This window comes from Thunnus thynnus, chromosome 3, assembly GCF_963924715.1.
Source record: "Thunnus thynnus chromosome 3, fThuThy2.1, whole genome shotgun sequence".
In the NCBI taxonomy this organism is placed as follows: Eukaryota; Metazoa; Chordata; class Actinopteri; order Scombriformes; family Scombridae; genus Thunnus; species Thunnus thynnus.
The window spans coordinates 6,761,175-6,788,715 of NC_089519.1; the positions used below are offsets into that span (position 1 = coordinate 6,761,175).

A 27,541-nucleotide genomic window follows, 5' to 3' on the forward strand; every position below is an offset into this window, starting at 1 on the left:
GCAAACACTCTGGATCGCTCTTCTACTGGGCTCATCCTAAAAGTCTCAAAGACAATCTACCAGTGGGACAATTCTTAAGCCTGAGGTGATCATGTTCCAGCCAAACTGAGTTTATCTCCAAAGACATGATTAAGAGGTTAAAGAAACATGGGTATAGCAACTTCAAGGTTTTTGGGATGTTCCATCCCCTACATATATTGTCTTCTCTGTATCAATAATGTGAACATCCCATTATTGTTTTGTATGATATACAGTATTTTCCTGCTTTTTCTCTATTTCTAGAGACATATAAGCATAAACCTCTCGATGCTGCCTGAGGAAGAACACCAAGCTTGAAATGCATTGCAATCCAGAATATCTGCTGATTCATGCCTTTTCTGTTCTTTATGCCATTTAGTGCCTGTATTCATGCACATACCAAGCATATCCAGTTCTCTCACTTTTTTTCTCCTGTACTGTTTTCTGAGTATTTTCCCTGACCTGTTTGGGAAGCTTTTTCCACTCTTTTCTGTGGTTTGTCAGACTATATACAGTATGTTGTTTGCAGCGATGATTTGTTTTTCTTTGGAACATGAATGTCAAATGCAGAAAGTTATTTATATGTTGTATTATTGTGTGTCATGTGATCCTATGTGGGATGGACCATTTTTTATGTTATTACATGGAAAAAAAGTCAGAATTAATTAAACTTCCAGTTGAACTTACCAAAGGTTATTATACAGTAACCTGACAGTAATCATTACTGTAATTTCCTACATCTATATAAAACACAGACGATGGGAATAAGACAATTACATTTTAATCAACACAGTGTAACAGTTTAACTTTTACATCACATATCTTGTAGCAGTTTAAGTTTTACGCAAATAACAGCTAATTTTAAAAGAACATTTTATTTCCTTGAGTTTCACTTGTGCCGACATCCATAGTCTTCGAAAATACCGATCATCTCCTCAATGCCCAAACAGGTCTGTCTGTATGCCGCAGTTTGACACTCTGCGTTCGTAGGCCAGTACTCGATCCAGGTTCTCTCACCAAGTACATACTGATACCTGAGGAGAGCAAAGTAAAAATCATTGTATGTTCATGTGGTCAGCTACCTGTAGTGCTCTAGATTTAACTTTTTGGATTGAAATATAAACAGATGAAAAAGCACGACTCCCTCCCTTCCATAAAAGGTTATATAGCAACAAACTAAGCTGCACATGACAGGCAAACCTGATTTTGTGTATGTTTTGGTAATAGAAAGCGGTGAAACAGTTTATTGGAGATGATGTTATGAGGGGGGTGCACACACACAAAGAACACACTTACAATTCCTCCTGGTCATCATAGAAAATATCTTTGGATGTGCCCATGATAAGGTAGGTTTTGTCACGCTTCAGATCTAAAGCCTTTCTGCAATGTGGATAACTCAGGAACGCGCGCAGCTTACCATCAAGACCCACATCAGAACTTCCTGTAATTACAATGCAGGAGAAGAGCAAGAAAATGCTTATGGATTAAATGCATAACTAAAGGTGCAGTATGAAACATAACTATTGTATTCTCACATCTTCCAAGTGGAATTATGCTTAAAGCAACAGTTTGACATTTTTGAGAAATGTGCACATTCGCTTCCTGGTGACTCAGATAAGAAGAATGATAACACAATTATATACAGTATGTACGGTGAATATGAAGCTACAGCAGCAGCCAGCCAAGTAAGTGGCTAGCCTGGCTGTGTCCAAAGGTAACAAAACCTGCCTACTAGCACCTCTAAATTTCTAATTAACATGCATCTCATTTGTTTAATCTGTTCCAAAATTGAAGTGTAAAAGCAATGATTCATCATTTTATGGGGGGGTTGTGTACCAGACTATTTCTTGACCAGGACCAGTAACTTCCTGCAGTCTCTGCTAGTTACCTGCCAATGCAAGCTAAACTATCCAGCTGCTGGCTGTAGCTTCCTGAGAGTGGTATCAATCATCTAATCTCACTCTTGGCAAGAAAGTAATTTCCCAAATATTCCCCAAAATGTCAAACTAAAATATCTAAGGTAGTGGCAAAAAATGTCACCTATTTTCAGGCACTTTTGTTTCGTTTTGAAGGTTCAAAGCAGATAAATACCCACCTTCCTTGATGACTTCCAGTATCCGCATTGCATAAATGTCGGTGGACCCAACGTATTCAGAGTTTTCCACTCTCACTTTGTACCCTGAGGACAGACAAGATGCAGATGTTAGCTCACGTGCTCCCTTACTTATTTCCTCGATCTTTCACTAACACAAATGCAGTCCATCTACATTCTCTTACCAAAATCAATTGTGCTGGTCGGTGTAATCTCACATAACTTAGCTGTGCGCTGATGGTTGGGGATTCCTTCTTTCTTCTGCATACTGCAGTTCTCTGGAAACAGACAATGGGCACAAAATAAATACACAACTGATGACCTGATGACCTAAATAAGCACATGTGCATATGTATGTGTGTGGACAATAGTTGGGAACTTCTTTATCAGAAACATCAGTTTCTTCTACACAGCCATACACTGCTTTCCTGGACCCACAGTCCATGACATCCTGGATAGGCTCCCGGAGCTGCTGCACTCAGTCCCGTCCTTGACCAAACAAGTAATAGTTCATGTGGGGACAAATGATACTGCTCATCAGCAGTCTGAGCTCACCAAAAAGGATTTTAATGACCTCTTCAAGTTAGTTTCAAATTCCTAAGTAGCTGTGGAATGACTTTTTTATCTCTAGTCCAATCATCACACTTGCCTGTGGATCAGGGCGTTTCAACAGACTCCTCAGTCACAATATCGGCTTTATTGACAATTTTAATCTGTTCTGGAATCCACACTCTATATTTAAAGGCGATGTGTGCACTGGGAACCTCCACTGGCAGCCCTGCGCCTCTCCTTGCCATGATGGTCCTGATCAATGCACGGTCTATTGGAAATAAGTCATTTATCCTGAATGACTTATTTTGTAGTGAAAGTGTAGACTTTATATTCTTGACTGAAACATGGCAGCAGAATATGGTAGGGCTGCTTGATTATGGCAAAAATCATAATCATGATTATTTTGGTCAATATTGAGGTCACGATTATTTAACACAATTACTCATTGGAAAGAGTTGGACCTCCTTCTGATCAATAACACATTATTTAACCATGGAGCTCCGGGCTGATCTGTTTGTTTCACTGTGCCAATCAGTGGTGGCTGGTGACTCAAAAAATTGGGGAGCGCAGGAGGAAAACCAACATGGAATCTTACAACAAACTGCATCATAATATATCATTGTCCCTCACCTGACAAGATCGGAGGGGTGGGGGGCAATTTTATATGCCAATAAAACAATTTGCTTTCAAAAACAAAAATCCCTGAGTGGTGACATTTAGCATATACATGTTGTTTCTAAACAAAGAATTACTCATTTTAGCCGTGGAATGGTTTAGGATGTGTCTAACAAATTTTACTAACAAAGTGAAATTCAAATTTATAGTATTTAAAGTCATACAAGAACCACCAGTCAAATGTAAAATTGCACACAAACCCCCAAACTTAGCTAACAAAAAGTCCAAAGCTTGCTGATGTTTCAATAAGGTCAATCTATGCGACTTTAAAGTATCCTTAATGAGTGAGTCCATGTTAGTGTAGTAGAATGGAAATGTATTCCTGTCTGGTTTAAGCAGGCCTGTAGTGTTTTAGTCTCTTGATTACTCGATAGTCAATCATTGTCTGTGGGTAGCCTTTAAAGGCAGATAGTTGTTTTTGCTGCACTCCCCTGATGCTGAATGCACGCCCCGTCTCGCTGGCCTTCTGCAATTGCTGCAGATCCCTCCGTGGTGACTCGCCTCCCTCAGAAGTGACCCTCTCACTGTCTGCTGTCAGTCCCCATGTGTAGTGGTAGCTTAGGCACCATAAACTCTCTCCTCCCCTGAGCTTGCATACGCTGCCTGATTGGACTGTGGGCCTTGGTCAGCATTTAGCAGCTTCATCTGGGAGCTGCTGCGGCAATTCTGGCCCACGCCACAAGAATGCTGTTGCTTTGCCTATAATTGGTGTTAACAATCATCGTCTTTGTTAAGAATTGTTTGGTCGGGTCATGCAGCGTTGTGGGCCAGCAGAACCATGACTAGTATTCTTTTAGCTGAGCCATTTTAAGTGTGTGAGTGTGTGTGTGCATTGTGAGAGGGTTTTTTTCTTTTCTTTTGTAGTTATCGTTTGTTTACTCACAGTTTTGCTTAGTTCAGTTCATTCATTTGTCTCTACTTTATAGCTTACCTAATGATTTCACATACATAATATTGTTTTCATGGCTTATTCTGTTTATTTTTTTTTTCGTTGTGCAAATACAGGGCTTTTTTTATGTCTGCAATAAATATTGTTTGGTGTAGTTTATTGTGTTTATTTTGTTCCTAAGTTGCTGGTTAGGTGTTCAATCATCTGACCAACTGATATTGTTTTGGAGAGTGTTTCTTTAGTTTGATTTTGTTTGTTTGTTCATTATTTTCTTTTTCTTTTTTTCTTGTTTTGTTACACCACTGGCAGGAGGCCCTTTTTCTATAGCTGTTGATAACCAGTGTTAATCGTTTCAACATCAGGGCCACTGTATGGTGTTTTTGTTTGTTTGTTTGGTTGAATACTTTACTGATTTTGTATTCCTTTTTAATTTTCAGAAGCTATATGTTAGCTCACTCCATAGTATCTCTGTCTTACAAACATGAGGGTGTAGGTTCGATTCCACCCATTGCTGATTTTAATCTTGGTAGATTTTTCAATTGTGTTCAGCTTCCAGTTATGCAATCTAAATTCGCTTTCAGCAATCACACACAATTTCTACAGAAATTGCATTTTCTAGTTATTCTTATTCTTCCGAATGTTTTTTGCAAGCTTTCAACTCCTCTATACTTTGAGCGATAGAAAGCATTCAAATATCAAAATGTTCAGCTCTTTCAGGATATGTGAGCTATTACTTTCCAGCTTTCTATCATAATCCAGTGATTCTATATAATTTTTTTTAATATTAAAATTTATAATAGAAAGTCTATGGGAGGAATGTTTGAAAGCTAATATCTCAAAAACTAAAAGTGGTATAACGTTGATTTTTGAAGTACAGGTGTCCCATCTGTAAATACTTAACATATTAAAACATGGTACCAATAGCGCCACAATGTGGTCAGTTATTAAATGTTTTATGTTTTGGCTAATAACTCATGAACGATTTATCAAAAAAATATGGTCAGGATGTTCCTTGGATGATGCTGATTAGACTGATATAGGCCACACTCATTTGCGCCTATAAATTTATTCCGCCATTTTGTTTTTTTCAAGAAACATATGTTTTGCTTCTGTTGGCACATATTTCATCCAATCTTCATGAAACTTGGTACATACCATGTTTAGAGGACCCTGAATACAACTTCATTTGTTTTCAGATACCACTTACAGTTTGTCTGTTATTGGTAAGCAAACTTTTGAAGGTCTGGCCTAATGCACTTAATGGTCAATAACTCCTCAATACTGAGTCTAGATTGCGACCAAATTTAGGGATGTTGTACACAAGGTGACCTTGCAGAAGTGTGTAACATTTCATAAGTTTCTGCCTAAAGGGGGCGATAATGAAACGAAACTTGGTAAACAGGTTTTCCATGAGAATCTGCACGACATACTGAATCATGGCACCAATAGTCCCACCTTGTGGTCATAAATAAAACACCACCACACTACTTATTAACTACCAAATCTCTTAAATGTAACATGCCATGATAATCAAATTGTATTTGTACAGATGGAGATCCTGAACAAGTGTTTAGTATTTTCAGCAATGCTTTGTGATTCCTTTCAGTTTCAGCATTCACACACATTTTCCGCAGGAAATGCATTTCTAGTTATTCTTTTTTTACTAATTTTTGCTACTGTTAAAATAAAGAATTATTGATGGTTCGAACCACGTCTCTTGCTTCTTAGTGTAATGAACCTGATTGCCTTTTTGGGTTATTGGCACTGGTCTTAGGTAATATTTGTCCCTGAAAAACCTCCAGGGTGGCGTAGTTGGATTCCTTTGATTACACTGGTTAGTGCCCTACATACTATTCTCTTGCCACATTAGCATCATTATACTAAGCATGATAGCAAGCTGACATTAGAGTCGCTAGTGTGGCTGTTGTTTAATCTTCTGTCGGCGTCAAGTCCTCCATCTTTACTCAGGTGCAATACTAAATCGCTGCAGTTTACAGACAAAGCAGAATGATCACCCCCAAACCACTGATCAAGATATGCTTTACCTCTTTGAAGCACATTGTTCGTGTTGTGTTTATGTGTTTCTTTTAGAAGAATTTTAGGTGTATGGTTTGCTTAGGTACGCTTGCTGTAGACAGATTTGATCATCCGTGAGACTTCATCCTGCTTACCTTCAGCACATATGCATTCAGTATTTTTGCAGAGCCTCAAAAGCTTGCCATCTGTTCTCTCTGGATGGTAGAATTTCACACAACGTGTCTCTGCAATGAGAAAGACAGCTATTTAAAAATTAAAGCTGCAAGCAGCGATGAACGGGCCTTCGCGCCTCTATGCACGTTGGGCCACGACGCAATCGAAGGTCTTCTGTCACGGGCATGTAGATGTCTTCAGACCCGGGCTGTTTCAGACAATGCAAGAAGGAGATAAACATCACTTCCTTTGTCCACTGTTTTGCCTGCTGCTGGGGCTGCTTTGCTGAAATTTTTTAGGGGGCGCTATTCAGCCAGTTTGCATCACTGATGGAATATTGTCATGTAGACGTGTTCAGGCCAGGACTCTTATCAAACGTGTAAAGTTTGGTGCAGACTGGAGCATGTACAATAAAGTTATAGCAACTTCCTCTGTCATGGCGAAGCATCAAATCTCAATGGTGCTTGGACTTATAGTTTAGACATCAGAACCATTTGTTTGACACAAAGTCCATGCCTAGAGATTGCCACCCCATTGGTTTACATTGTTAGGTGTGATGTGGCACTACAACTTTCAGGGCTTACAATATCTGAACCGTCCGAGTTATTACAAAGTTTTTAACAACTTTTGTTCAGCACAGTGTCATAAGTCATGTATTGAAGTTTGAAGCTGATACCATTAACGCCCTAGGAGGAGATAGCGTTTCTTGGGGGTCCAAAATTGGCGCAAAGTTGTACTTTGATGGGTATATTGCGGACTTCCTGTTGGATTTAGGTTAGGGGTGTTACATATGATTTGTAGGTATTGATGAGAGGAATAATTGAGTTTTGGTTGGATCTCTCTACGACATTCCTACGGGCCGTGGCAGCCATATTAGATACACAGGTGGCGCCATAGAGCACCTTGTGGCACTTTGGGGGATAATTTTTACATTTTATCAAATTTTACACCAGACCTGATGTGTGTGCCAAATTTGGTGAGTTTTTGAGCATGTTTAGGGGTCAAATTAAGGGTTGAAGTGGCGTAATAATAAAGAAAGAAGAAGAAGAAGAAAGAAACAACACACGAAATACAATAGGGTCTTCGCCCCTTTGGGGCTCAGGCCCTAATAAGAAAGAAACAAACACATGAAATACAATAGGGTCTTCGCCCTTTGGGGCTCAGGCCCTAAATATTTTGTGCTGATTGCAGTACATCACAAAATGAACATAAAATACTTTGGGAATCTAATAATGTCTGCTTATTCATCCTGTTAATTACTCTGAACATTTATCAGCAGCAAAGAAAAATCATGAAGCTCACAGAGGCAGCATATAGTATAATAGTATAGTATAATTCATAGTATTCATAGACAGACACAGCAGCTGGTTGTAAGACGCCCACTTTCAGCTTCTGATGAATCCTAAAAGCAATCTCCTCTGGACGTTCATGAGAAATCTATGGAGAGATGTAAGACAGAGGTGAGACAGAGATAAATAGAACAAGGCAGAGAGAAGAGGGGTAGAGGGAGGTAATACTGATGCCTTGCCTTGTCCAGGTAGATGATGAGCGAGCCTCTTTCTGACAGGACCGTATTCATCTCATATTTTGCAATGGTGCGGGCATGTCCTTTGCACAACTACACACACAAACATACACACAAACATGATTAGACAACTTTTTAGACCATAAAACACATCTCTATATGGGTATGTGCATATCTGTAAAGACTCTTACTGAATCGAGGTCTTTTGTGTTAACGGTGAAGCCAGTTAGCAAGCCAATATCCAAGATTGACATTCTTGCATCACGCTCCTTGTCCTTAAAACTGAACACAGAAAATGGACAGAATATTTTAAAAAACAGAATAAAAAAGATGGAGAGAAAGAAAGTGAAGGGAAGCTTTTTTAATCAAACATCAAATCAAATACAGACATGGCTGAAAATATTGGTATCTTCCATCTTAAAAAAAAACCAACTTATTTTTCTCTGTATTAAGGTGAAACTGACAGGAGTATATAGTATCCATCATTCGTTATTTCACATAGAATATAACTGAAACTTTGCTTTTGATTTACAACTTAACATATTATTTAATACAATAAAACAAATGAAAATGACATGGCCAAAAATATTGGTACCCTTAAGTTAATATTTTGTAACACAGCCTTTGGAGGCAAAAACTGCAGTCAAGCGCTTTCTGTAACTCTGTATAAGGTTTCTGCATTTCTCCACCAGTAGTTCGGCCCACTCTTCTTGAGCAAACTGCTCCAGTTCTCTTAGGTTTGATGGATGCTGTCTCCCAACTACAAGTTTTTGCTCTTTACACAGATGTTCAATGGGATTAAGATCAGGACTCATAGCAGGCCACTTCAGAACGGTCCAACATTTCCTCTCATCCACTCTTGGGTGCTTTTGGATGTATGTTTGGAGTCATTATCCTGCTGGAAGACCCATGACCTGCGACTAAGATACAGTTTTCCGACACTGGGCTGTGTGTTTCACCCCAAAATGCTGTGATAGTAGGGATGTGCAGAGAGCCCAGTATTTGTATTTGTATTTATATTTGTTGAGTTCTCAATCTCAATCTCAATCAAAACACTGTTCAAGGTGAGTGGTGCATTATTTTACTAAAATGAAAGGGTACCAATAATTTTGGCCACGTCTGTATCCTTTAAGATTTCAGAGGTTTCAAAAAACATTTTAAATTAGGAGAAAGAAGCAAGAAAAGTGTGAGGTGAGGGTCGATAATGAAGAAATAAATCAGGGACTCGAGGGGCAGGGCGATTAAAAATCAATGCTGATTTTGCCCTTCTTCTGCATCCTGCAGGCTATGGTATGTGTTAGGAGTAAAGGGGGCGGGGTTTATAGTTCCTCTTTCTTCCTTTCCCTTTCCTAAACACTGGACTGGTTTTCATTGAGAAGATAACAAGGGGGTGTGGTTAAGCTGCGGGTTGATAAAAAGGACGTCACGGTGAGGTGCGCGCACAGCCACTGGAGTAACGTGATGTGGCTCAGCTGGGAAAGCGCGACAATTGAATAAGTGATACGAGTTGAGTTAAAGACCCGAGACGTCCTTTTAGAAGCGTTTTCGAGACATTACAGCTTCACACCTTTCCTGTGCCCGGACCCTTGTGTAAAACCAGCTTCTTGTGTTCTTCGGGGACCCATCCCCCAACCACCAAAAACTGAACTGAACCGCTAGAAGGAGCTCACATTGAACTCGCCTATGTCCACAGAGCTGCATAAACTGTTTGGAAAAAACAGCAGCCAAGCCTCCTCCTCAACCAGACATCCTGGGTGCACTAACAAAGTCACAGTCTGTGGGACACAGTTCAGTCAAGGCCATGTTGTCACTACATTTCATCCAGGTCTCAGTAATAAACAAAAAAGTCCCTTAGGATAAAAGTTTTATTACACACCAACCTAGCGTTGATTAACGCTATCTTAATCAGAGTGGATTGCAGTAAGGATTTATGATTGCAGGTGATCTGGATCAGGTTGCTACCGTTTACTGTAAATTTACGAATGGCTATACATTTCTTTGGCCTGAAGTTTGTGATAACTAGAATCGGTGAGCCAGGATCTGAAGAGGGGAGATGGACAGATGATAGAGTTACTGCCGGCGGAGGACAATAGGGGGTGCTGGCGCACAAGATGGTGTCCTGGGATGAAACAGGAAGAGGGGGGTTTTGGAGTGGGTGTGTGCTGTGTACACAGTCATGCACATGGAGCACACTGGATTGCGTGCTGAAAATTTGCCAACAGCATTTGACCCCCTGCCTGTTGGGATGAATCCCATCTCTTTTGAAGATTCTCTCCATCTATTTTTCAATAAAAGCCAAGTTTTGAGTGCTACATGCGGAGTGGAGTCAGGTGTTCAGGCTGAGAATGTGGCTAAAGCACTTAGCTCTGCGTCCAAAGGAGGGAATAGGCCTGCTGATAAAAATGGACTTTCCAGTGTCCTTTAAAACGTTAAAAAGGAGACTGAAGTCATTTTTGGTGTGCTCAGACTCCCGACGGGAAGTGTCGTTCGTCCCTACATGCAGCACTATTCGTGGGATGGAGGTTGGGAGTGAAGGCAGTAAGTTCAGGAAGGGGGGGGTGAGAGGATAAGGAGGTGAAGTGTGCGAGCTACCAGAACTGGACAGCGAGTGCTCCGTCTGCAAGGAGTACAGCTGCTCAGGTAGAATAATGTGTGCAGGTGGGTAGGAGCGAGGAGGCACAGCCCAAGGAAGATCTCCTGAACGTCTGATGACAGCCTCTTGCAGCATCCTACACGACTCATCCCAATCGTGGGGTAGCGAGCCACCCAATCTGCGCTGGCCACAGATGGAGGAGACGCAGTGGTGACGGAAGGGGCCAGAGCTGGAGTGGGGTCTGCTGGCTCGGACGCTGACAGGTCTGCAGAGGCATCACCAGGATGGACCGGAGCCTCATCCATCAGGGAAATAAAGAGGTTAGAGAGAGTGAAAGGAGGTGGTGGAGAGACTCTCCCTTTAACCAAATCCCTACTTTGGCCGCGATGAACCACCTCAGCTCAGGACGGCTGGGACGGCATCGGAGTGGAGCTGTGAACCAGGGCCATTCCCATGCCGACCTCCGGATCAGCTGGTGGCTCCAGTGCAGCGGTGGAGGTGGTGGTTTCCAGTGCCCCCAGAACCAGCTCTCGTTCGAAGGAATGGCCACCTGCTTCGGCTACAGGACTCTCTGGGTGGGCAGTGCCAGTGTGCATTTAAGGCAGCCAAGGAAGGGTGGTAGTAGAGGCCGAGATCAGTTGTGACATCAGTGAGGAGAGCGATCGGGCCGCCTGAGCGATAAGGCTGGAGGACTGCATATGGGAGATATGCTTTGCCTGGGCGGTGATGATTGAGATAAAGCTGTCAACCAGCTGATCCTTTTTTCAAAGTTCTGTCTTCAGGGGGAGATATGTTACAATAACTAAAAGTATATTAAAATATATATGGCATAAAACTGGTTCAGAACTAGATAAAAAGGCAATTTCTGACACAGCTTCTGGCGGGTGAGTGACAAAGGAGAGCAACAGAAAGAGCAGAGAAGAAGTGAAATAATGAAGGACCATAGCTTGTTAGAAAATGCTCTGTATAAAGCCATGTTGCTGAAACACAAGTCTGTTACATCTTGATTGTACTTACAAAACTTCTATTCTCAGCTTGTATATCTTCTCATCATCTTCCATTTTCTCTGGAGGAGCAAACAGTAGATGTAGTATTTAGTTTATTAGTATTTTACATAGTTTTTCTCATTAAAGAAAAAAACTTAAGGAACACAAAAAGCAACAAATAAAGACTAATATATAAAGTGGAAGAGACAGAATTACCTGGGACGAGCTGCACAGACAGGTTAAACTGTTGACAGTCACTCTCCTTTTCTTTAGACAGAGTGTAATACAGTGACACCATCTGTCACAGACAAAAGTGCATTTTAATATTGCATTCATTGTGATAAATGAAATTAAATAATCTGGAATTCCAAAGGGACACATCAACACACAACTGATGATCCGAACAAAAATATTGTTTTTTACTTACTTTCAGCGTTGCTTCTCCGGTGCCCACAGCAGTCACGTTCACATCTTGGTTTATACCATTGAACTGTTGTGATTTAAATAAAGACACAAACACACGCACGGGTCAGCGGGGGAAACACACGCAGAGAGCAGAATGCACGATGGTATGATATGTGTGTTTGTGCATGATGTGTGTGTGTCTCACTTTAGATGTTCTGGTGGCATAGTGGTTCTCCTTGTTGAAGTTAAACTGGTCAGGCTTTGGCTTGCCTGGCAATAGGATGTCGACATTCAGATCATACTCTGGTTCTTGTGCATTTGCCCAGTACTCAGTTATGGCCTGATACACTATTATGGTAGCCTGGCGGGAAAAAGAGTGGGTGGGGGGCAAAAGAACTTAACAAAAATGCAGTTGATGCACAAATAGTGGTATATGAATGTCCAGTATCAAGGTTGACAGAGATGTCTGTGTTACCTGAGTTGATCCATAGCCTCCACCCACTCTCTGCTGTTTGTTGAACCATCTCACAACAGGTCTGGCATCCTCAAAGGCCTTTATTAACAGAAGGCAAGAAAAGGGTTGAAATCTGTTTGATTGACTGTGTATTTGATTTTTTAAATCTTAATTCTGTTATGGTTATACTTTAAATTATTTCCTGTCAGTTTCTAAAGCCTACCATAGATTGTTAGATTACCAAATCAATTTTTCCTATTATTATGACAGTTATCTTGCTGAGACTCGAAACTTGTCTGATAGAATCAATCAATCACAATAAAACATAATATCTGCTTCATTTTTACATTTGACATTACTGAGAGACATATTTCACTGACTTTGGTTTCCAGTCAAGGAAATGCCTCTCTTCACCAACCATCTGCCCTTTAAGTGAGCTAATAAGAATAATGACTCTCTTGTATGTTTTCTGTAACATGACGTGCTGGTGAAACACACATAACTGGGACTTACTCACCTCGGCCTTGACCAAAGCCAGAAGGGCATAAGCTGTGGCTTCTAGGGTGTACTCACGTCCCTTGGGTACAGGCCAGTGGGATAAATCTGAAGGAGACACAGACAAATATTTTTTATTGTTATGCTGTACCTGTGAAAAGCTTACTTGACTATCTAACCTAAAAAATGAATAAATATTGAACCTAATCCGTGAAAAATTAAATAAAAAGTCTGACTGATGAGGCCGATACTGACATTGATATTTGAGAGTTAAAAATATCAGATATTTGTCTTTTAATATTAACACTTAACATAACCAAACATTTCTGATAAAGATCGATTAAAATTTCAAAATTCTCATATTTGTACTGAGCAGCACACTTTTGAGCAGTGGCAGATTGTAACTAAGCACATTTACTCAAGTACTGTCTATAAATACACACTTGAGGTACTTGTACTTTACTTGAATATATTTTATGCTACTTTGTATTTTCTACTTAATATTGTTGTTGTTATTATTGAATTATTATTATTATTGAATTATTAGGGCCCGAGCACCAAGCGGTTCAAGGCCCTATTGGATCTGAAGGAATTGTTCTTCTTCTTCCAAAACAAATGCATTTTTGAGGGACTAAATGTACATGAAAAGTCGTTAAACTTTGCGCATACATCAGAAGTGGTGAAAAAATTTGATATTTTATAGGTCTCGACGAAAATGGCTCAACAGCGCCCCCTAAACTGTATCCCGTGCTGCATGTTTCACCAACATGCACAGAAATTGGTACACACATGTACCATGCCCAGACGCACAAAAAAGTCTATAGGAGCAAAACCATAAACCCAACAGGAAGTCAGCCATTTTGAATTAAGCGACCATTTTGGAAATTTGCATCCTTTCTATTTTAACAAACTGCTCCTACAGATTTCATCAGATTGACTTCAAAATTAGTGTGTCTTCTAGACTAGTTTGTGATCAAAAGTTATTAAAATCATGAGTTTTCACTGAACGCCTTTGCTGTTGCGATGCGGAGAATTTCGATGTTTTCGATGTTTCGCCATAAAACTGGAAGTCCTTAGTTTTCATCACAAGCCGTTACCATAGCAACACATTGTTCGCCACAAAATAAAGCTGTTTTTCAGGGGCTAGACATGTTTGAAAACTCACAAAACTTTGCACACACGATAGGTCTTAAAGTCTGTAATACTGTATAGGTGGCGGGCATGGATGTGGCAGAATGGCTCGACAGCACCCCCTACAATATTTCAACAAAGCTAACCCGCGCCACATTAAACCTACATGTACGAAAATCGGTACACACATGTATCATGCCAGGGCGCACAAAAGTCTCTTGGACCCATAGCTTAAACCCAACAGGAAGTCGGACATTTTGAATTTAGTGCTCAATTTTGGTGATTTTGCATGCCTTGTATTTTAACAAACTCCTCCTACAAAATTCAACACAACAACTTCAAAATCAGTGTGTCATTTAAACTAGTTTGTGATCAAAAGTTATCAAAAGATTTAGTTATCGTTGACGCGCGTTACTGTGGTGCAGAGTTGAGTTTTGATGTTTCGACATGACAGAGACTGTTATAACTTTAGTGTAAATGCTCCAGTCTGCACCAAACTTTACATGTTTGATAAGAGTCCCAGCCTGAACATGTCTACATGACAGTTTTCCATCAGTGATACAAACTGGCGTAATAGCGTCCCCTACGAAATTTCAGCAAAGTAGCCCCAGCAGCAGGCAAAATAATGGACAAAGGAAGTGATGTTTATGTCTTTCTTGCACTGTCTGAAAACAGCTCGGGTCTGAAGACATCTACATGTCCGTGACAGAAGCCCTTCAATTGCACCGCAGCATGACGTGCGTGGAGGCATGAGGGCCCGTTCATCGCTGCTTGCAGTTTCAATTATTATTATTTTTACTTCACTACAATTCTTTGCCTCTAGTAGTTACTGGTTGCCTTTAGAATAAGATTTTACATAAATAATATATTTTAATATTTTAACTGTTTAAATTTCTGCTCTTTTCTGTTTAAAATTTGTTACGCATTTTGTATGAAAGGTGCTATGTAAATAAGGTATATTACTAATATTGTTATTATAAAGAAACATATGATTTTATGATGACACTTATATAATATGACGCAGTACTATTACTATTAATCTATGACAAGATAAACTACAAATTTAAAATGTTCTTATATGTATTTGTTAGTGATAAAAACAGACAATGTAATATGGGATACTATTAAAATATATCACTCTAAAAGAAGCCAGTCTGCATTATGGATACTTTTACTTTTGATAGTTGAAGTGTATTTAGCTGATAATACTTCTGTACTTTTACTTAAATAACATTTTTAACTCAGGACTATTACATGTAATGGAGTATTTTTAGACAACAGTATTTCTAGGATCTGAATACTTCTTCCACCACTGCTTTTGAATGTCTTGAACAATGTTGAAAAATAACATTTGTTCTGGTGGACAATCCATGTAAATGAGATATTGTTTCTTAATTAGCTCAGATATATTGTTGGTATTTCTCTACTGCAGTTTTTATTGTCTAATGTATTCACTGATACTGATATTCCTGTGTCTGTGATAAAGTAAAATCATCAGATTATTTTGGCCATGTCAATGTCCATCTATAGATGCTGTTTCTGAATATGATTAACAATATTGTTGTGTGACGACACCTGGAGAAACAAAGGAGTAGAGGATCTGCCGGTTTAGTTTGCGTTCATTGGCCAGGGCATATGATGTCATGGCAACAGCATATGGGTTGGTGAGGCTAGGCAGACGCTTTTCCAGGTAGGCAACAGCTTTGTCTATACTGCCTGGCAGACTCTGGACAGTAGGAGAAGATGAAGGAAGGAGGAAGAAGAGAATGGGAGAACAGGCGGACAGTAAAAATGAACACAAAAGGCTTTAAAATGGGGGAGAAGACAGCAACTCATTCATTTTCAATAACCACTCTGTATGTTAGAGCAGTATTTGAACCTGAGACAAGTCTGGATTGTTCCCTCTCTTACCATCTTCTTTGCTTTCTGAGCCATACTGAGCCTAGTTACTGAGTTACTGAGTTGGTTACTGTTGGGGTGTGGGGTAATGATGTTATGCATAAACACAAGAGAAAAAGAATGAGGAGTGTGTGTTTATCTGCTCTATTGTAAGTTGCAATTGTTTGCATGTCTGTCTACAGTACTATCTACAGTGGCAACAGATACTTACTTTTATGGCCAAAGAGCACATAATTAACTAATTCAAACCTGGAAACATGATGTTAGGCTAACGCTAGTCACATTCCAGCAACCCCAGAATATTTTACACAACAAACACAAGTTATTCCGTATCCACAAAGGAATTTCTCTAGTCCTGTTAAAAGTGAAACACTGTTACACAGTTATGTTGCAACAAAATAAGTCTGATTTTACTATTTTTTTAAAGGTGCCTTCAGACAGCAAGTAGTTGTTGCTGCCGCCTCCTTTGATTTAAGTGTAAAAGTGATGGCTGCTGTGCCGCCAAGGCCTAGGAGAGGAAGGGCAGCTGCCGCTCTTTTGAATGTGCACAGATCTTTGGTAACTTTGGTGACACTTTAGATTACAGCTCACAACGTACAGCGTAATTACTCCGTAGTTACAGTGTAATCTTTTTTACTAATGGTGTACCAGTACAGTGCATACCAATACATATACGTAGGTACAGGGGAACAAGATGTGACGCTATGGAATAAGGGGGCAACAACTTTGGTACTTAAGAACTTAAACTGTAGTTACTTTTTAACTGCTGGGTACTTATTCTATTAGAGTACCTATTCTTCTACAGAGTTAGAGTTCATTATGGTTCAGCTTTTCCAACTTGCTGCCATGGCTTGCCGTGTGACCATAGCAACCACAGAAACCACAGTTAGGGAAGAGCATTGGGAAACAATACAGGAGTTGATTTTGATAAAATCAAAATGCAACAAAGTACAATAGAAACCTGAAGCATGTGACTTTAAGCTTCTGCTTCATTGAAGAAACAACAAATACCATGTAGACAGATGAGGAGACTATACCGTTCCCCAGATTAATACATGAGACAAATATAAATGCCATATTTCCATCACATTTCCACATGGTTTTCCATTGTTTGAGGTTTGACTAGTGTTCTTTCAGTTACGTCAGCTTGTTGCACCGTCATCTTCTGCAATGGTTTCATAGCACCAAACTGGAGAATTAGCACCAGTAACTTTGTATCTTGATGTGCCCGATTCCTAACATTTGAAGTCAACAGTAGTTGATGAAAACATGCATTAAGGCATGCATTCTCATTTTCTTTAGCCAATTTTCTGGAAACATGATTAAAATTTGTGCTACACTGAGTATTGTAAACCACATATGTGCCATGCAAGAATGGAAAGCTTGACAGGCTTAGCAACAGTAACTAGGGGAGCAGGGATTAGCTAGCGGTCAATTGCTTAATGGTGGTTCGGTGACTGCAGAAAGCTTGCTTTTGCTCATCATTAATTTGTAGTCAGTGAATGAAAAAATAAAACTGGTGAGGGAAAAAGATGTTTGCAGGTGAGGTACTCACATTCACTGTGGCAGCACATAGTGTGCGTGACTCCTGCATAGCAATGAGGCAGAAGGCCGTCATGGAGGCATCTGAATCTGTGCCACTCACATCACCCTACACACACAGACACACAGTTGTCAGAACCATCATCAATATCAACAGCATAAACATCTCTTTGTTCATATACTGTAAGATCATAGTGATGTGATTGTGTAGCTATTTTATAGCATCAATTGAAGACTGATGTAACTTAAATCATTGCACGCACAGTCATCTTTGCATCATACACTTGTCCAACTTCTCTAAACGGGCCATCAGGTTGTTGTGCATTGAAAATTAGAAACTTGACAGCGTCACAGACATCATCTCTTTTCACTGCCACCAGACCGAAGGCCATGGCAAAAACCTTGGCAACATATGCTGTCAGCCTTAGAGAGGAGAGGAGAGGGTGTAAAAGTTTAGTTAAATTTATTTTCACATGAGATACACCCATCCTCACAAAGTTGGAATCTCAGTTAAGGAGGATGAACAAACATTTACATATGTGATTATGAATGTTTTGTTGCCTCACCACGTGGTACTATCGCTATGGGCCCAAATAGCAAAAGAACCATCATCCTTACGGTAATTCAGCTGGTTCTGGTAGCCTGGACACAAACAAAACCCACAACCTTTTCACTGACTGCCATTCAGTTAATCTTATCCAATGTATGACAATTTGAGAAGTCTTGTTAAAGTGTGATCCCCGTTTAGAGTGTATAAGGTCATTTTTTTTCTTCAATTGTAGCATCTTTCAAATAATTTTGATGGCATTGTTGTTTTTGTAAAAAAGTAAGACAATCCTAGTGAAAACTGCTGTAGTCTGTGTTGTATTCAACCCATATTCTGAATGTTCCTGGCCAGGATCTGTGGGGCAGGAGCAGCATGCATTGCTGTCTACCACTGTCTTTTTTTATATCACTTCTGCCAAAGTCAGAAATTTAAAAATCTGACACATAGGGGTTTTTGTGCTAATTGTTTTATCTATGTGTGCCTACCGGCTTTGATGTGTTGCAGAGCTTCGCCACGTTTCTGAAGGCCAATGGTTTCCCACTGGTTGGTTTTGTCCAAATATGTGGTTGCAATGACAGGCAGGGTCATGCCGGCCATGTTCTGCTCTCCACAGCCTGAGGGCTGGACAATCAGACTACCCATTGACATCCCACTAATGGCGCTCTCCACCAGTTCACTTACTTGCTCTCTCCCTGCATGCACACACACACACACAGAAACCATAACATTATAGATCAACTGGAAGAAACAACCAAACAAACATGTAAAGGTCCCGTACAACCAGTGAAGTCATTGCCAATGAGAAGCAACAACAGTAACAGTTTACACCAGTGCAGTTTTTTGTTTGCCCATACAACATTATATCTCACCTGTCACAGAGATCTGTGTGCTAGTAGGTGTGTCTGGAACCAAATCCTTCTTAGGTATATAACTCTTGATAGTTTCTTTTTGTTTACCACCTAAAGGGACGCACCATGGTCAAGTTGGAGGATTAATTACCATGTGAAGAAAACATGATATTACTAAATTACTTTGTTGCTCCTATACTGCAGCCATTTAATGAGTAAACTCATCACACAAACCTTTAGGGTCCAGAGTTATGCTTTCTTTAGATTTAACCAGTACGCCTTCAGGCTGGAGAAACAACAGGACAAACATCAGAGAAAATATTTTTGAGTAAACTTTATAGGCTGGTGTGTAGGAAAATACAATCTGGCTTCCTTGTTCAATTATTGTTCTATCTTTTTTAGTCTGTTTTTCTTATTTTCAATTGCATTTAAAAAGACTGATATACAGAAAACAAGTCTTCTAAACATGCATCAAAGTTAAGCCCCAAAAGATGAGTGTTTCCCTTTAATGACAATAAGTAATATGACTTTGATTTCAATCAAGTGGCTAAATAGGGCAACTGTACAAACTGATTGTAACTGGTTGAAAGCCTCTTACCACCACCCGCAGTGGTTTCATGATTCCATCACTGAGATGTGAGTATTTAACAGCTGCTTTGACCTCAATTGAGGATTCTCCTGCTTTCATGGGAATAATGATAAAAGGTACAGATCGTGTTGTTTTGGGCCAAACTTCAACCTCCTGACGATACTTTCCACGCTTAGAGGCTGAACTGCACACATGCTCTGCTTCAATCAGATCCACACGCACCTTGAAAACAAGACAAAGATGGAGAAAGAAACTGAGGTATGTGCAGTTGATTTAAGATGAAGATCCTCTCCCTGTGTAGCAGATTCTGATGAAATACTGTATGTTGATTCTTCTGAGTATCTACACATAATTTCTTATCACTTTCAACAATTTCTGCCACTGTGTTTCATTATCTATAGAATAACAACAACATTATTTCTGTTTTAAAGGACCAGTGTGTAGGATTTAGTCATCTAGTGGTGAGGTTGCAGATTGCAACCAACTGAATACTCCTCCCCCTCCAAGCGTGTAGGAGAACTTATGGTGGCCACAAAATTTTTGCAAAAGGCCCTCTCTAGAGCTAGTGTTTGGTTAGTCCATTCCAGGCTACTGTGGAAGGAGACCCACTCCCTATGTAGCTATAAAGGGTTTATTCTAAGGTAATAAAAGCACAACGATCCTTATTTTCAGGTGATTATACACTAATTAAAACATACTTATGAATATTATATTCTGTTTGTGCCAAATTCATGCCGCTAGATGCCACTAAATTCTGCACACTGTACCTTTAAATAGGGATTTGCTCATATATTAAAAATAATAATGATCAGTATTAGTTTAAGTCCGTCCGTTTAAGTTGATGATTCCATCCCCATTTGAAGAAAATGTCATTTTTTAAACTGTTTCCTAAAAGATCAATTTGATCTTAAGAATGGAAAGGCACACAGTAAATATTGCAGTGAGACATCACAACTATCAAAGACTGGAGAAAGGATTGCTTCTTGCTTTACTTTCATTTATTATTTCTCTTTTTGCCACATAATTTATATCAGTCCAATATTTACTATTGTTTTTGCTCTTTTGTTTGCAAACTCTCCAGAAAAATATCATGGTCTCATTGGCTTGCTGAATGTCCTGAACACCGGAGCAGAGTAACATAGACTTACTGTCAGACGGTCTCGGCTGTAGTTGTGGAGAATTGCCTTAACTTCTATCTGCTCTCCACGGACAGCAGAGTAAGGCAGCCTGAGATCAATGAAGAAATCCCTCCGGACAATTACCTCTAACGGATCGCCAACACAGATTCCTTAAAATGGGAGGGATTAAAAGAAACACAACCAAACAAGGGATGAGAGAAGAAGAAAATAAGTGTGAGGGATGGAGTACCACCAGTACAATGGTGGGCTTTTGGCTTTAAGGTTGAAGAGGCACAATTAAAGCACAAGACAGATTTTAGTCACTGAATCCTCACCGTGAGTTCTTGACAGACTAATGCCAGTGAATTCCCAGGTTGTGATTGAGTCTTTCAAAAGGATATTTCTCTCATAGACTGTTGTGCCGCTGAAACATAGAAAAGTGTAATCAGGTTGACAGGTAAAAGGTCATTTTAAATTCAAGTGGTGTCATGAAATTAGTTATCAGTATATTTGTATGTGTTTATAGATGTCAGTTGACTCACCAATCAGGTGTATGTGAAGGGCAAGCAGGCAGATTGATTTCTATAAACAGCCAACTTTCAGGGAAATTGGTGCGTGTAACAATCTCATTGCTGTCCATGTAACTGTCATCTTCCTCACCTGATGAATAGATTTATAGATGAATAGGTTATTATTTCCACTGGGAGACACTGATTGTTTTCTAACTTTCTCTATAACCATGGAAAGTAACCACCCAGGGCTTTTCTCCCATCCCTCGTCCCTGTCTCTTACTGCGAGCCAATATGAGGCTGTCATGCTTCATCTCAGCTCGCTGTCTTTCCAGCTCCTTGCAGCAGTGTATGAAGGCCTCGACACAGGCTGTACCGTCAGTGATGTACTCGCTGCGCACCTCACAGGTGTATGAGAGGGGGGTGTCCCTCATGCCATCCAAACAACAGTCACGTTGCAGGCCTTCTTTATATAGCTTCACTGGAAAGACGGAGGAGAAGCAGAGGTGAGAAGGTATAGAGAGCAAGAAGAGGGGTGATGTACAACTGGACAGTTATTTAACATGTAAATACATTTGAAAGTAGGGAAAATAGAAATATGAATTGTGTTTCTATCTTTCCATTGATAGACAGAATTGCAAAGACAAATATTGTTTATAACTACAAACATTTTGGAGAGTCCAAGCTGTGTGGCACAGGGGACTGGATATGTGTTTATTGGGTAGTTTCAGCTGTGGTTCTTACCTAAGCTGGTCGTGACATCCGTTATAGTAGTGGCTCGTCTCCTCCTGCTGGGGGCCGGACATTTCAATTCTGGAAATGCAACACAAACTAAATCTTTAAAGGATCCCAACAAGGTTAAATGTAGACTTGAGTTCTGCATGGTGTCTGTGACGTGATGCTATTAAAATCAGAGTGAGGTCATTTAGCTGGTTAGACAAAGGGACAGGGTGTGGGTGTGAGAACAATGAATCTACAATTGCATATATCATTTGTTGGACTGTTATATAATAAAACATAATATAAATGCTTTATTAGCAAATACTGGTAAAGCAAATTTTTTGACACCCCTAACAAAACAGAGGACCATGATCAGTGGCTGACTGTTGAAGTCAACATGGAAATATCCCAAAAACTGTGGTTCACCAGAATTACATAAAACATATTTTCTCACTTACCCTAGTGGTATTTGGCAGGTAGTTTTGGAGCTTAAGATATCTGTTGCCTATTGTTTTGCAAATGTTGTTAGTTGTGCTGAGAGCATTAAAAAATGATATTTAAAAAAAAAACTTACTTCAGAGTCCCTGAAACCATCTATCTTGGCTGACCTCCAGTAGTTTAACTTCTTGATTTCAACAATAAAGTGAAATCAATCAGATACAACAAAAGGGAAATATAATGTAATTTGGGTGAACCAACCATGTAAAGAGCAACTTAAAACCACCTGAAAATCATGTCTTTGCTGACCTCTAGTGGTTTAACTTCTTCTCTTGCTGCAGTGATGCACAGGTATACTCAATGACCCAGTGACATCACTGTTGGGTGTGGCTAAAGGTGCGCATTTCTGACCACACCCAAGCTGGGTTTGGTTGGGAATGGATGAATGAGATAAGTAGGAGGAGGGAAAACAATGAGACTACATATTAAGTAGTATCACCTTGTCTGTAGTCTGTCCCTTGTCCTTGGGTCCCAGAAGCGGAGCTGGACTCGAATAACAGCCCAGCATCGTAGAACACACTCATGCTGTCCTTCCCTCCACCTGGTGTGCAGCCTGTGTCGTACTTCTCTACTTGGTCCCACACCTGTGCAGCAAAATACAAACACACAAGGGTTAAATTAAACAGACATATCAGTATACCTTACCTTACAGTGTACCTTAGAAATACTGAAAAGGGAACGTGTGTACAAGTTATTTATGTCTTAAACCTAGATTTTGCGATGAATCCCCTTTCAAATAGTTTGGAAAATACAGATAGAATAAAGAAATTGCCTTTTTCTGGGTGAGGCGGTGCTTGTTGTTTAGGACGTAGACGCCTTTGTCAACTGCCACCAGTCCCACTATGGCCCCTGGGTCTCCTGTGACCTTCAGACCAAACGTCCTGCGAGGCTCAAAGAATGGTGAATCTGATTCCAGCTTCAGCTGGATGTGAAGAGAAGGACAATGAAGGAAACCTGCAGATTTGTATTTGTTAGAGCGGTTACATAAAAATATATCCTAGAACTTAAATCAGCTTGACTGTGGGTGGATTTTTTTGTCCACTTCATTAGTTTAACTACTTCAGTGTTGTGTGCCTCACCGAGCCCATGCAGGTGTCCTTGACATCCACCCGAACAGAGTCTGATACCACTTCATTGTCATCTGTATGGTAGAAGGCTATGATGCGGAATGATGGCAGCATCTCTTTGGTGATGGGAAATGACCAGGAAAAAAGTATTTGTCCTTTTGACCTGTGACGGCCATCTTTCACCAGCTGACCTCTGCTCAGGATCTGAGGGCACAGATTTGAACATCAGCACTCAGCCAACATGTGTGTACATATTGGCACAAGACACAAACACTCAAGCATGTGCACAAACACACACACATGCACAGGTATAAAACATTTCTCACCAGGTATGTGATGTCCTTATGGTTTTGGTGCTTGCTGAGGATGAGGTTGATTTTCATGTTTTCCCCTAATTCGACCTCAGCTGTATCCACCCCTACAAAAATTACATTTTGTGATTATTGCTAGACACGGAAGAGATCTTGGCACTTAGGCAGCACCGCCACTGCCATCCGCATCTTCTTTTAAAACCTCATGTTGTTTCAGGATGTTTCATACCTATGTGAATGTAGTTATTGTTTGTGGTACTATATGGGAGAGCTACCATGGTGGCTGATGCTTGCCTTCCAGGTGAAATACGAGGATTGTTGGTCTTTATCTGCGATCAAACACAGACATAAGTAAGTGTACACGCACAGTTAAATAAATATATGCACATGAAAAGTCTCAGGTCTATCCTATCCAATATTGTCCTTGACTAGCGTACCTCAGCCTAGAAAAAGTAAAAATCAATTAAAGAAATAACAAAAAGATTTGTATCCTTAGATAAACATCAGTTGACAGAACAGAAAAGGACCTACAGATAATAGAGTGACACAGTATAATAAAGGCCGGTCATCGTTGCCAAATTCGTTTTTGAGCTTGCAAACGATACGGCTTTGTCCTATTTGAGGGCTGTTTTAAATCTTGCCATTTAATTGTGTTAAAATAAAACTGTTCCTTTTTCTCACTTGAGTTAAGGCACTTTTAACTGACATCCAGCATCAACTGACGCTACAACTCAACTAGTATTAAGAACACCACTAACTTCACAAATAAACCTGTGCCTGGCTTTTTGTCTGTCATCTCCCCAATGACTTTTGCCACCAAGGGGCAGAAAAACATCAACATACACAGCCTCCACATGCTGTATTACTGGCTTATAAATTTACACTGATGATGATAATGATGATAATAGTGGTCAACTTTCATGTCCAGCAGAAACAGAACCACATTTGCCTTCATTTGGAGTTACATTTCTGGCCACCTGACGAATGTGAACCTAATATTTGTTCTCCTTTTAGCTCAAAAGTTGTGGGTTTAAGCTTCCATTTGCCAAACCTGGCTGTAATGCAAAAGGGTAAAGACTTTCAAAACATTTTGGAGACTTACTGTGATCTTCAGATTCTCATCCCCTTCCGCTGTATTGACAGTAAGCTTAGCCATGCCATTGGGTGCAGTGATGCCTTCGGATGCAGTGTCGCCTTGCACCTGGCCTTGGTCGACCATCACAGCAACACCTCGTGCTGGAGTCTCATCAGGATGCAGAACTTCAACCTGCCATCCAAGACACAAACAGCTGAACAATCAGAAAAGATCTAACTATTATTGTTATTTAATGACATATTATTAATGGTAACCTAATGCTATTAGATTACTTTGGCTGCAAACTGCACAAGCTGGGCACTAAATATTATGACTTAATATATAGTGACCCTGTGTGTTTATGTGTGAATTTCTACTGTGTAATGATCTGCTTTGTATCATAATGATCCATGACAGATTGAAGTATTGCACTAATCAGTTGTATGGATATTAAGGAAGCATTAAAGAGCATGCGGCTTGTGAAAAAAAAAAGAAAGAAAAAATGACCTATGGCATGAAAGTTGGGTTCAAACTGTGACTGTATTTCAGCAGTGAAATGTTTTCTGGAAAGGGTTTATTTAAAGTAGAATTATTTACCATAACATCAAAGGACATTCCTGGTTTGAAATATTTGGGTGTTTTCTTGAAGTGGATGGTGTAAGGTGATTTGACAATCTGGATGCCTCTCAACTCTGCCTCCACCATTTCACTACCTGTGAGATGATGCAGAAACACAAACACATGCACACAAAAAGTATTTTTACACATTTTTGCTTCATTTGTGATTAATCGATACAGAAACAATGTAAATCCATTCAATTTCTGACATACTTATCCTGATATGGTATTTTTATTTTCTTTCTTTCTCTTTCTTGTGTTGGAAATTTTAGACGTTACTGATGGTTAATTTGAACCCTGTTGTGCTGCTAAATCATATGATTCCCACATGATCATACGTACTGAACAGGCAGAAACACAGTCTCTCTTTCTTACCGCTCTCTGTCAGCACGCTGACAGCTACATATATGGACTTCCCCACCAGTGCATCGATGTCTGAGAAGGAGAAGGTCTGTGTGATGTGCTCTTTCTTCAATGTGACGTGTCCAACACCATCCTTGACCTAATGTGACATAATACAGAAATGCATCTTGAAATACAGTTAGTGGACAGTTGATAGGAATTTTGTTGGGTGCATAGATTCTTATGTTAATCTGGCTTAATTCTGAAGATGAATACCTCTCTCTGAATATAACAATTATAACTGACATATGGACAACAGTAAAATCATTTTTCATGTTCTGCAGTCTTGCAGATTTTGTAGCACTGGTAAAGGCCAGATTTGAGTTTATATGCTTGTGCATATGAGAAATTAGACACAAAGAAATTGACAGACAGATATGGCAAAAATGTTAGTATGCACTCACCGGCACTCTCTGAAGAGAGCTGGGAAAGCTGTTTTTTTGACCATCCTGCACAACCCCAAACACCACGTAGGCTGTCCCATCCACCTTTTCACCAAACAGATACCTAAAACCACAAGAGAAGGACACATTTTAAGCCCACAATCAAATAAAACAGGAGAGAGGTAGAATAGGAACTATTACAAAAAGAATAGTCAAAACACCTTTTACTTTCTCCTCCAATCCAATCTACCAATCAAACTCAATCTCCAAATGAAGGATGTATGAGGATTCTGGAGGAGTGGCTGCACTGGGAGTGCGCTCCTGATCCTTGAACCCAAAAAAGTGGAACATTTTGCAAAATAATCTTCAGAAAGGACTCTCATCATCAACATCATCTTTGGATATATTTTTCAAATCAAAACAACTATCTAGCTGTCAACTGCTATCTGCTACCTGCTGTTACCAATATTCCAAAGGAGATACAGCACCAAAGAAGCTAACAGAAGAGTTATTTTTTGAAAACAAGAAGAAAACTCAAAGGATCCTTGCTGGTAATGTAATCCATGCATGCTGGAGCCTCTCTATGCACCCTGGACTCAAGAAGTGATGACATATGACTGGGGGTCACTCAGGATGGATAGATGGTCAACTCGCCCCCCTGCTGACTCTGCTACCAGGCCAGTCCAGGTTTTAAAAAGTTAACATCAGATTAAACATCAAGGAAGACCATTTGTACATCAATCTCAACATCGAAGGAAACAGCCCTGGCCACATGGATCTTCTGGGGTTCCTAACCGCCCGGATGGCGGCCTTTTCTCCCCGCTGAAGTCGAGAGGAGGTTCCGGGTGCACCGGGCTGGTACTGAGGGGCTTAAGAGGAGCTTCTACCCTTGGCCACCGGGATCCTGGATGGGATTGCTACATAGGACTGTTCCCCAAGGCCATTAATCGTACCACAGAGCATGCCTGTCAAAAACTGCGTCAAGTTCAAAGCAGTGTTTCATCAGCAAAAACACCTGGGCTGTGTTTCATGGAGTGCTTTTTGGACTACTGTTGGTACTCATTGCTGTATTGCCTGTACGTGTCTGTCTGGCAAGAGCAATCAACACTAATGGAAAACAGCTGGGACACCGAGTGATTGAGCTTGGGACAAATGCTGGCTCATGGCCAGTTGACGCTCCTACAGTGAGTTTTCATCATAACGTACTGAGATATTTTACAATCTATTCTTTTGTCCTGCGGCACGGACGAGCCAAGGTACCAGAGCAAATCACAGATCCAGTGGACCAGTCATCTGCCACCCCATTTTGGAGAATAGCAGGTCTCCTCTTCATGCTGCTCCTGCTGTCCAGAGATGTTCTACTAAATCCTGGACCAGTGACACTTGGAGCGCTGCAGAACTTTGATGCTG

At 40.2% G+C, this 27,541-nt stretch overlaps 1 protein-coding gene across 1 annotated transcript in view; it reads right to left on the bottom strand.

The window, feature by feature from the left end:
- Nucleotides 1–752: 752 nt before the first annotated feature.
- Nucleotides 753–27,541, bottom strand: part of LOC137176828 (complement C3-like) — a 35,480-nt gene continuing 8,691 nt past the window's right edge. Inside the window, exons 8-44 of the mRNA XM_067582789.1 lie at nucleotides 26,153–26,255; nucleotides 25,722–25,848; nucleotides 25,326–25,441; nucleotides 24,756–24,920; nucleotides 23,883–23,982; nucleotides 23,669–23,760; nucleotides 23,355–23,546; nucleotides 23,048–23,197; nucleotides 22,715–22,859; nucleotides 21,802–21,870; nucleotides 21,341–21,538; nucleotides 21,091–21,208; nucleotides 20,884–20,972; nucleotides 20,579–20,718; nucleotides 19,440–19,652; nucleotides 19,076–19,127; nucleotides 18,863–18,952; nucleotides 18,479–18,685; nucleotides 18,013–18,088; nucleotides 17,710–17,869; nucleotides 17,460–17,555; nucleotides 15,581–15,731; nucleotides 12,897–12,982; nucleotides 12,401–12,478; nucleotides 12,131–12,286; nucleotides 11,948–12,010; nucleotides 11,737–11,818; nucleotides 11,552–11,600; nucleotides 8,133–8,223; nucleotides 7,945–8,034; nucleotides 7,757–7,853; nucleotides 6,960–6,967; nucleotides 6,398–6,485; nucleotides 2,296–2,388; nucleotides 2,114–2,197; nucleotides 1,315–1,459; nucleotides 753–1,052 (exon numbers count right to left, since the gene is read on the bottom strand). Coding sequence (XP_067438890.1) covers nucleotides 908–1,052; nucleotides 1,315–1,459; nucleotides 2,114–2,197; nucleotides 2,296–2,388; nucleotides 6,398–6,485; nucleotides 6,960–6,967; nucleotides 7,757–7,853; nucleotides 7,945–8,034; nucleotides 8,133–8,223; nucleotides 11,552–11,600; nucleotides 11,737–11,818; nucleotides 11,948–12,010; nucleotides 12,131–12,286; nucleotides 12,401–12,478; nucleotides 12,897–12,982; nucleotides 15,581–15,731; nucleotides 17,460–17,555; nucleotides 17,710–17,869; nucleotides 18,013–18,088; nucleotides 18,479–18,685; nucleotides 18,863–18,952; nucleotides 19,076–19,127; nucleotides 19,440–19,652; nucleotides 20,579–20,718; nucleotides 20,884–20,972; nucleotides 21,091–21,208; nucleotides 21,341–21,538; nucleotides 21,802–21,870; nucleotides 22,715–22,859; nucleotides 23,048–23,197; nucleotides 23,355–23,546; nucleotides 23,669–23,760; nucleotides 23,883–23,982; nucleotides 24,756–24,920; nucleotides 25,326–25,441; nucleotides 25,722–25,848; nucleotides 26,153–26,255 — 4,204 coding nt within the window. The 3' untranslated portion in view covers nucleotides 753–907. The remainder of the gene's footprint in view (nucleotides 1,053–1,314; nucleotides 1,460–2,113; nucleotides 2,198–2,295; nucleotides 2,389–6,397; nucleotides 6,486–6,959; nucleotides 6,968–7,756; nucleotides 7,854–7,944; nucleotides 8,035–8,132; nucleotides 8,224–11,551; nucleotides 11,601–11,736; nucleotides 11,819–11,947; nucleotides 12,011–12,130; nucleotides 12,287–12,400; nucleotides 12,479–12,896; nucleotides 12,983–15,580; nucleotides 15,732–17,459; nucleotides 17,556–17,709; nucleotides 17,870–18,012; nucleotides 18,089–18,478; nucleotides 18,686–18,862; nucleotides 18,953–19,075; nucleotides 19,128–19,439; nucleotides 19,653–20,578; nucleotides 20,719–20,883; nucleotides 20,973–21,090; nucleotides 21,209–21,340; nucleotides 21,539–21,801; nucleotides 21,871–22,714; nucleotides 22,860–23,047; nucleotides 23,198–23,354; nucleotides 23,547–23,668; nucleotides 23,761–23,882; nucleotides 23,983–24,755; nucleotides 24,921–25,325; nucleotides 25,442–25,721; nucleotides 25,849–26,152; nucleotides 26,256–27,541) is intronic.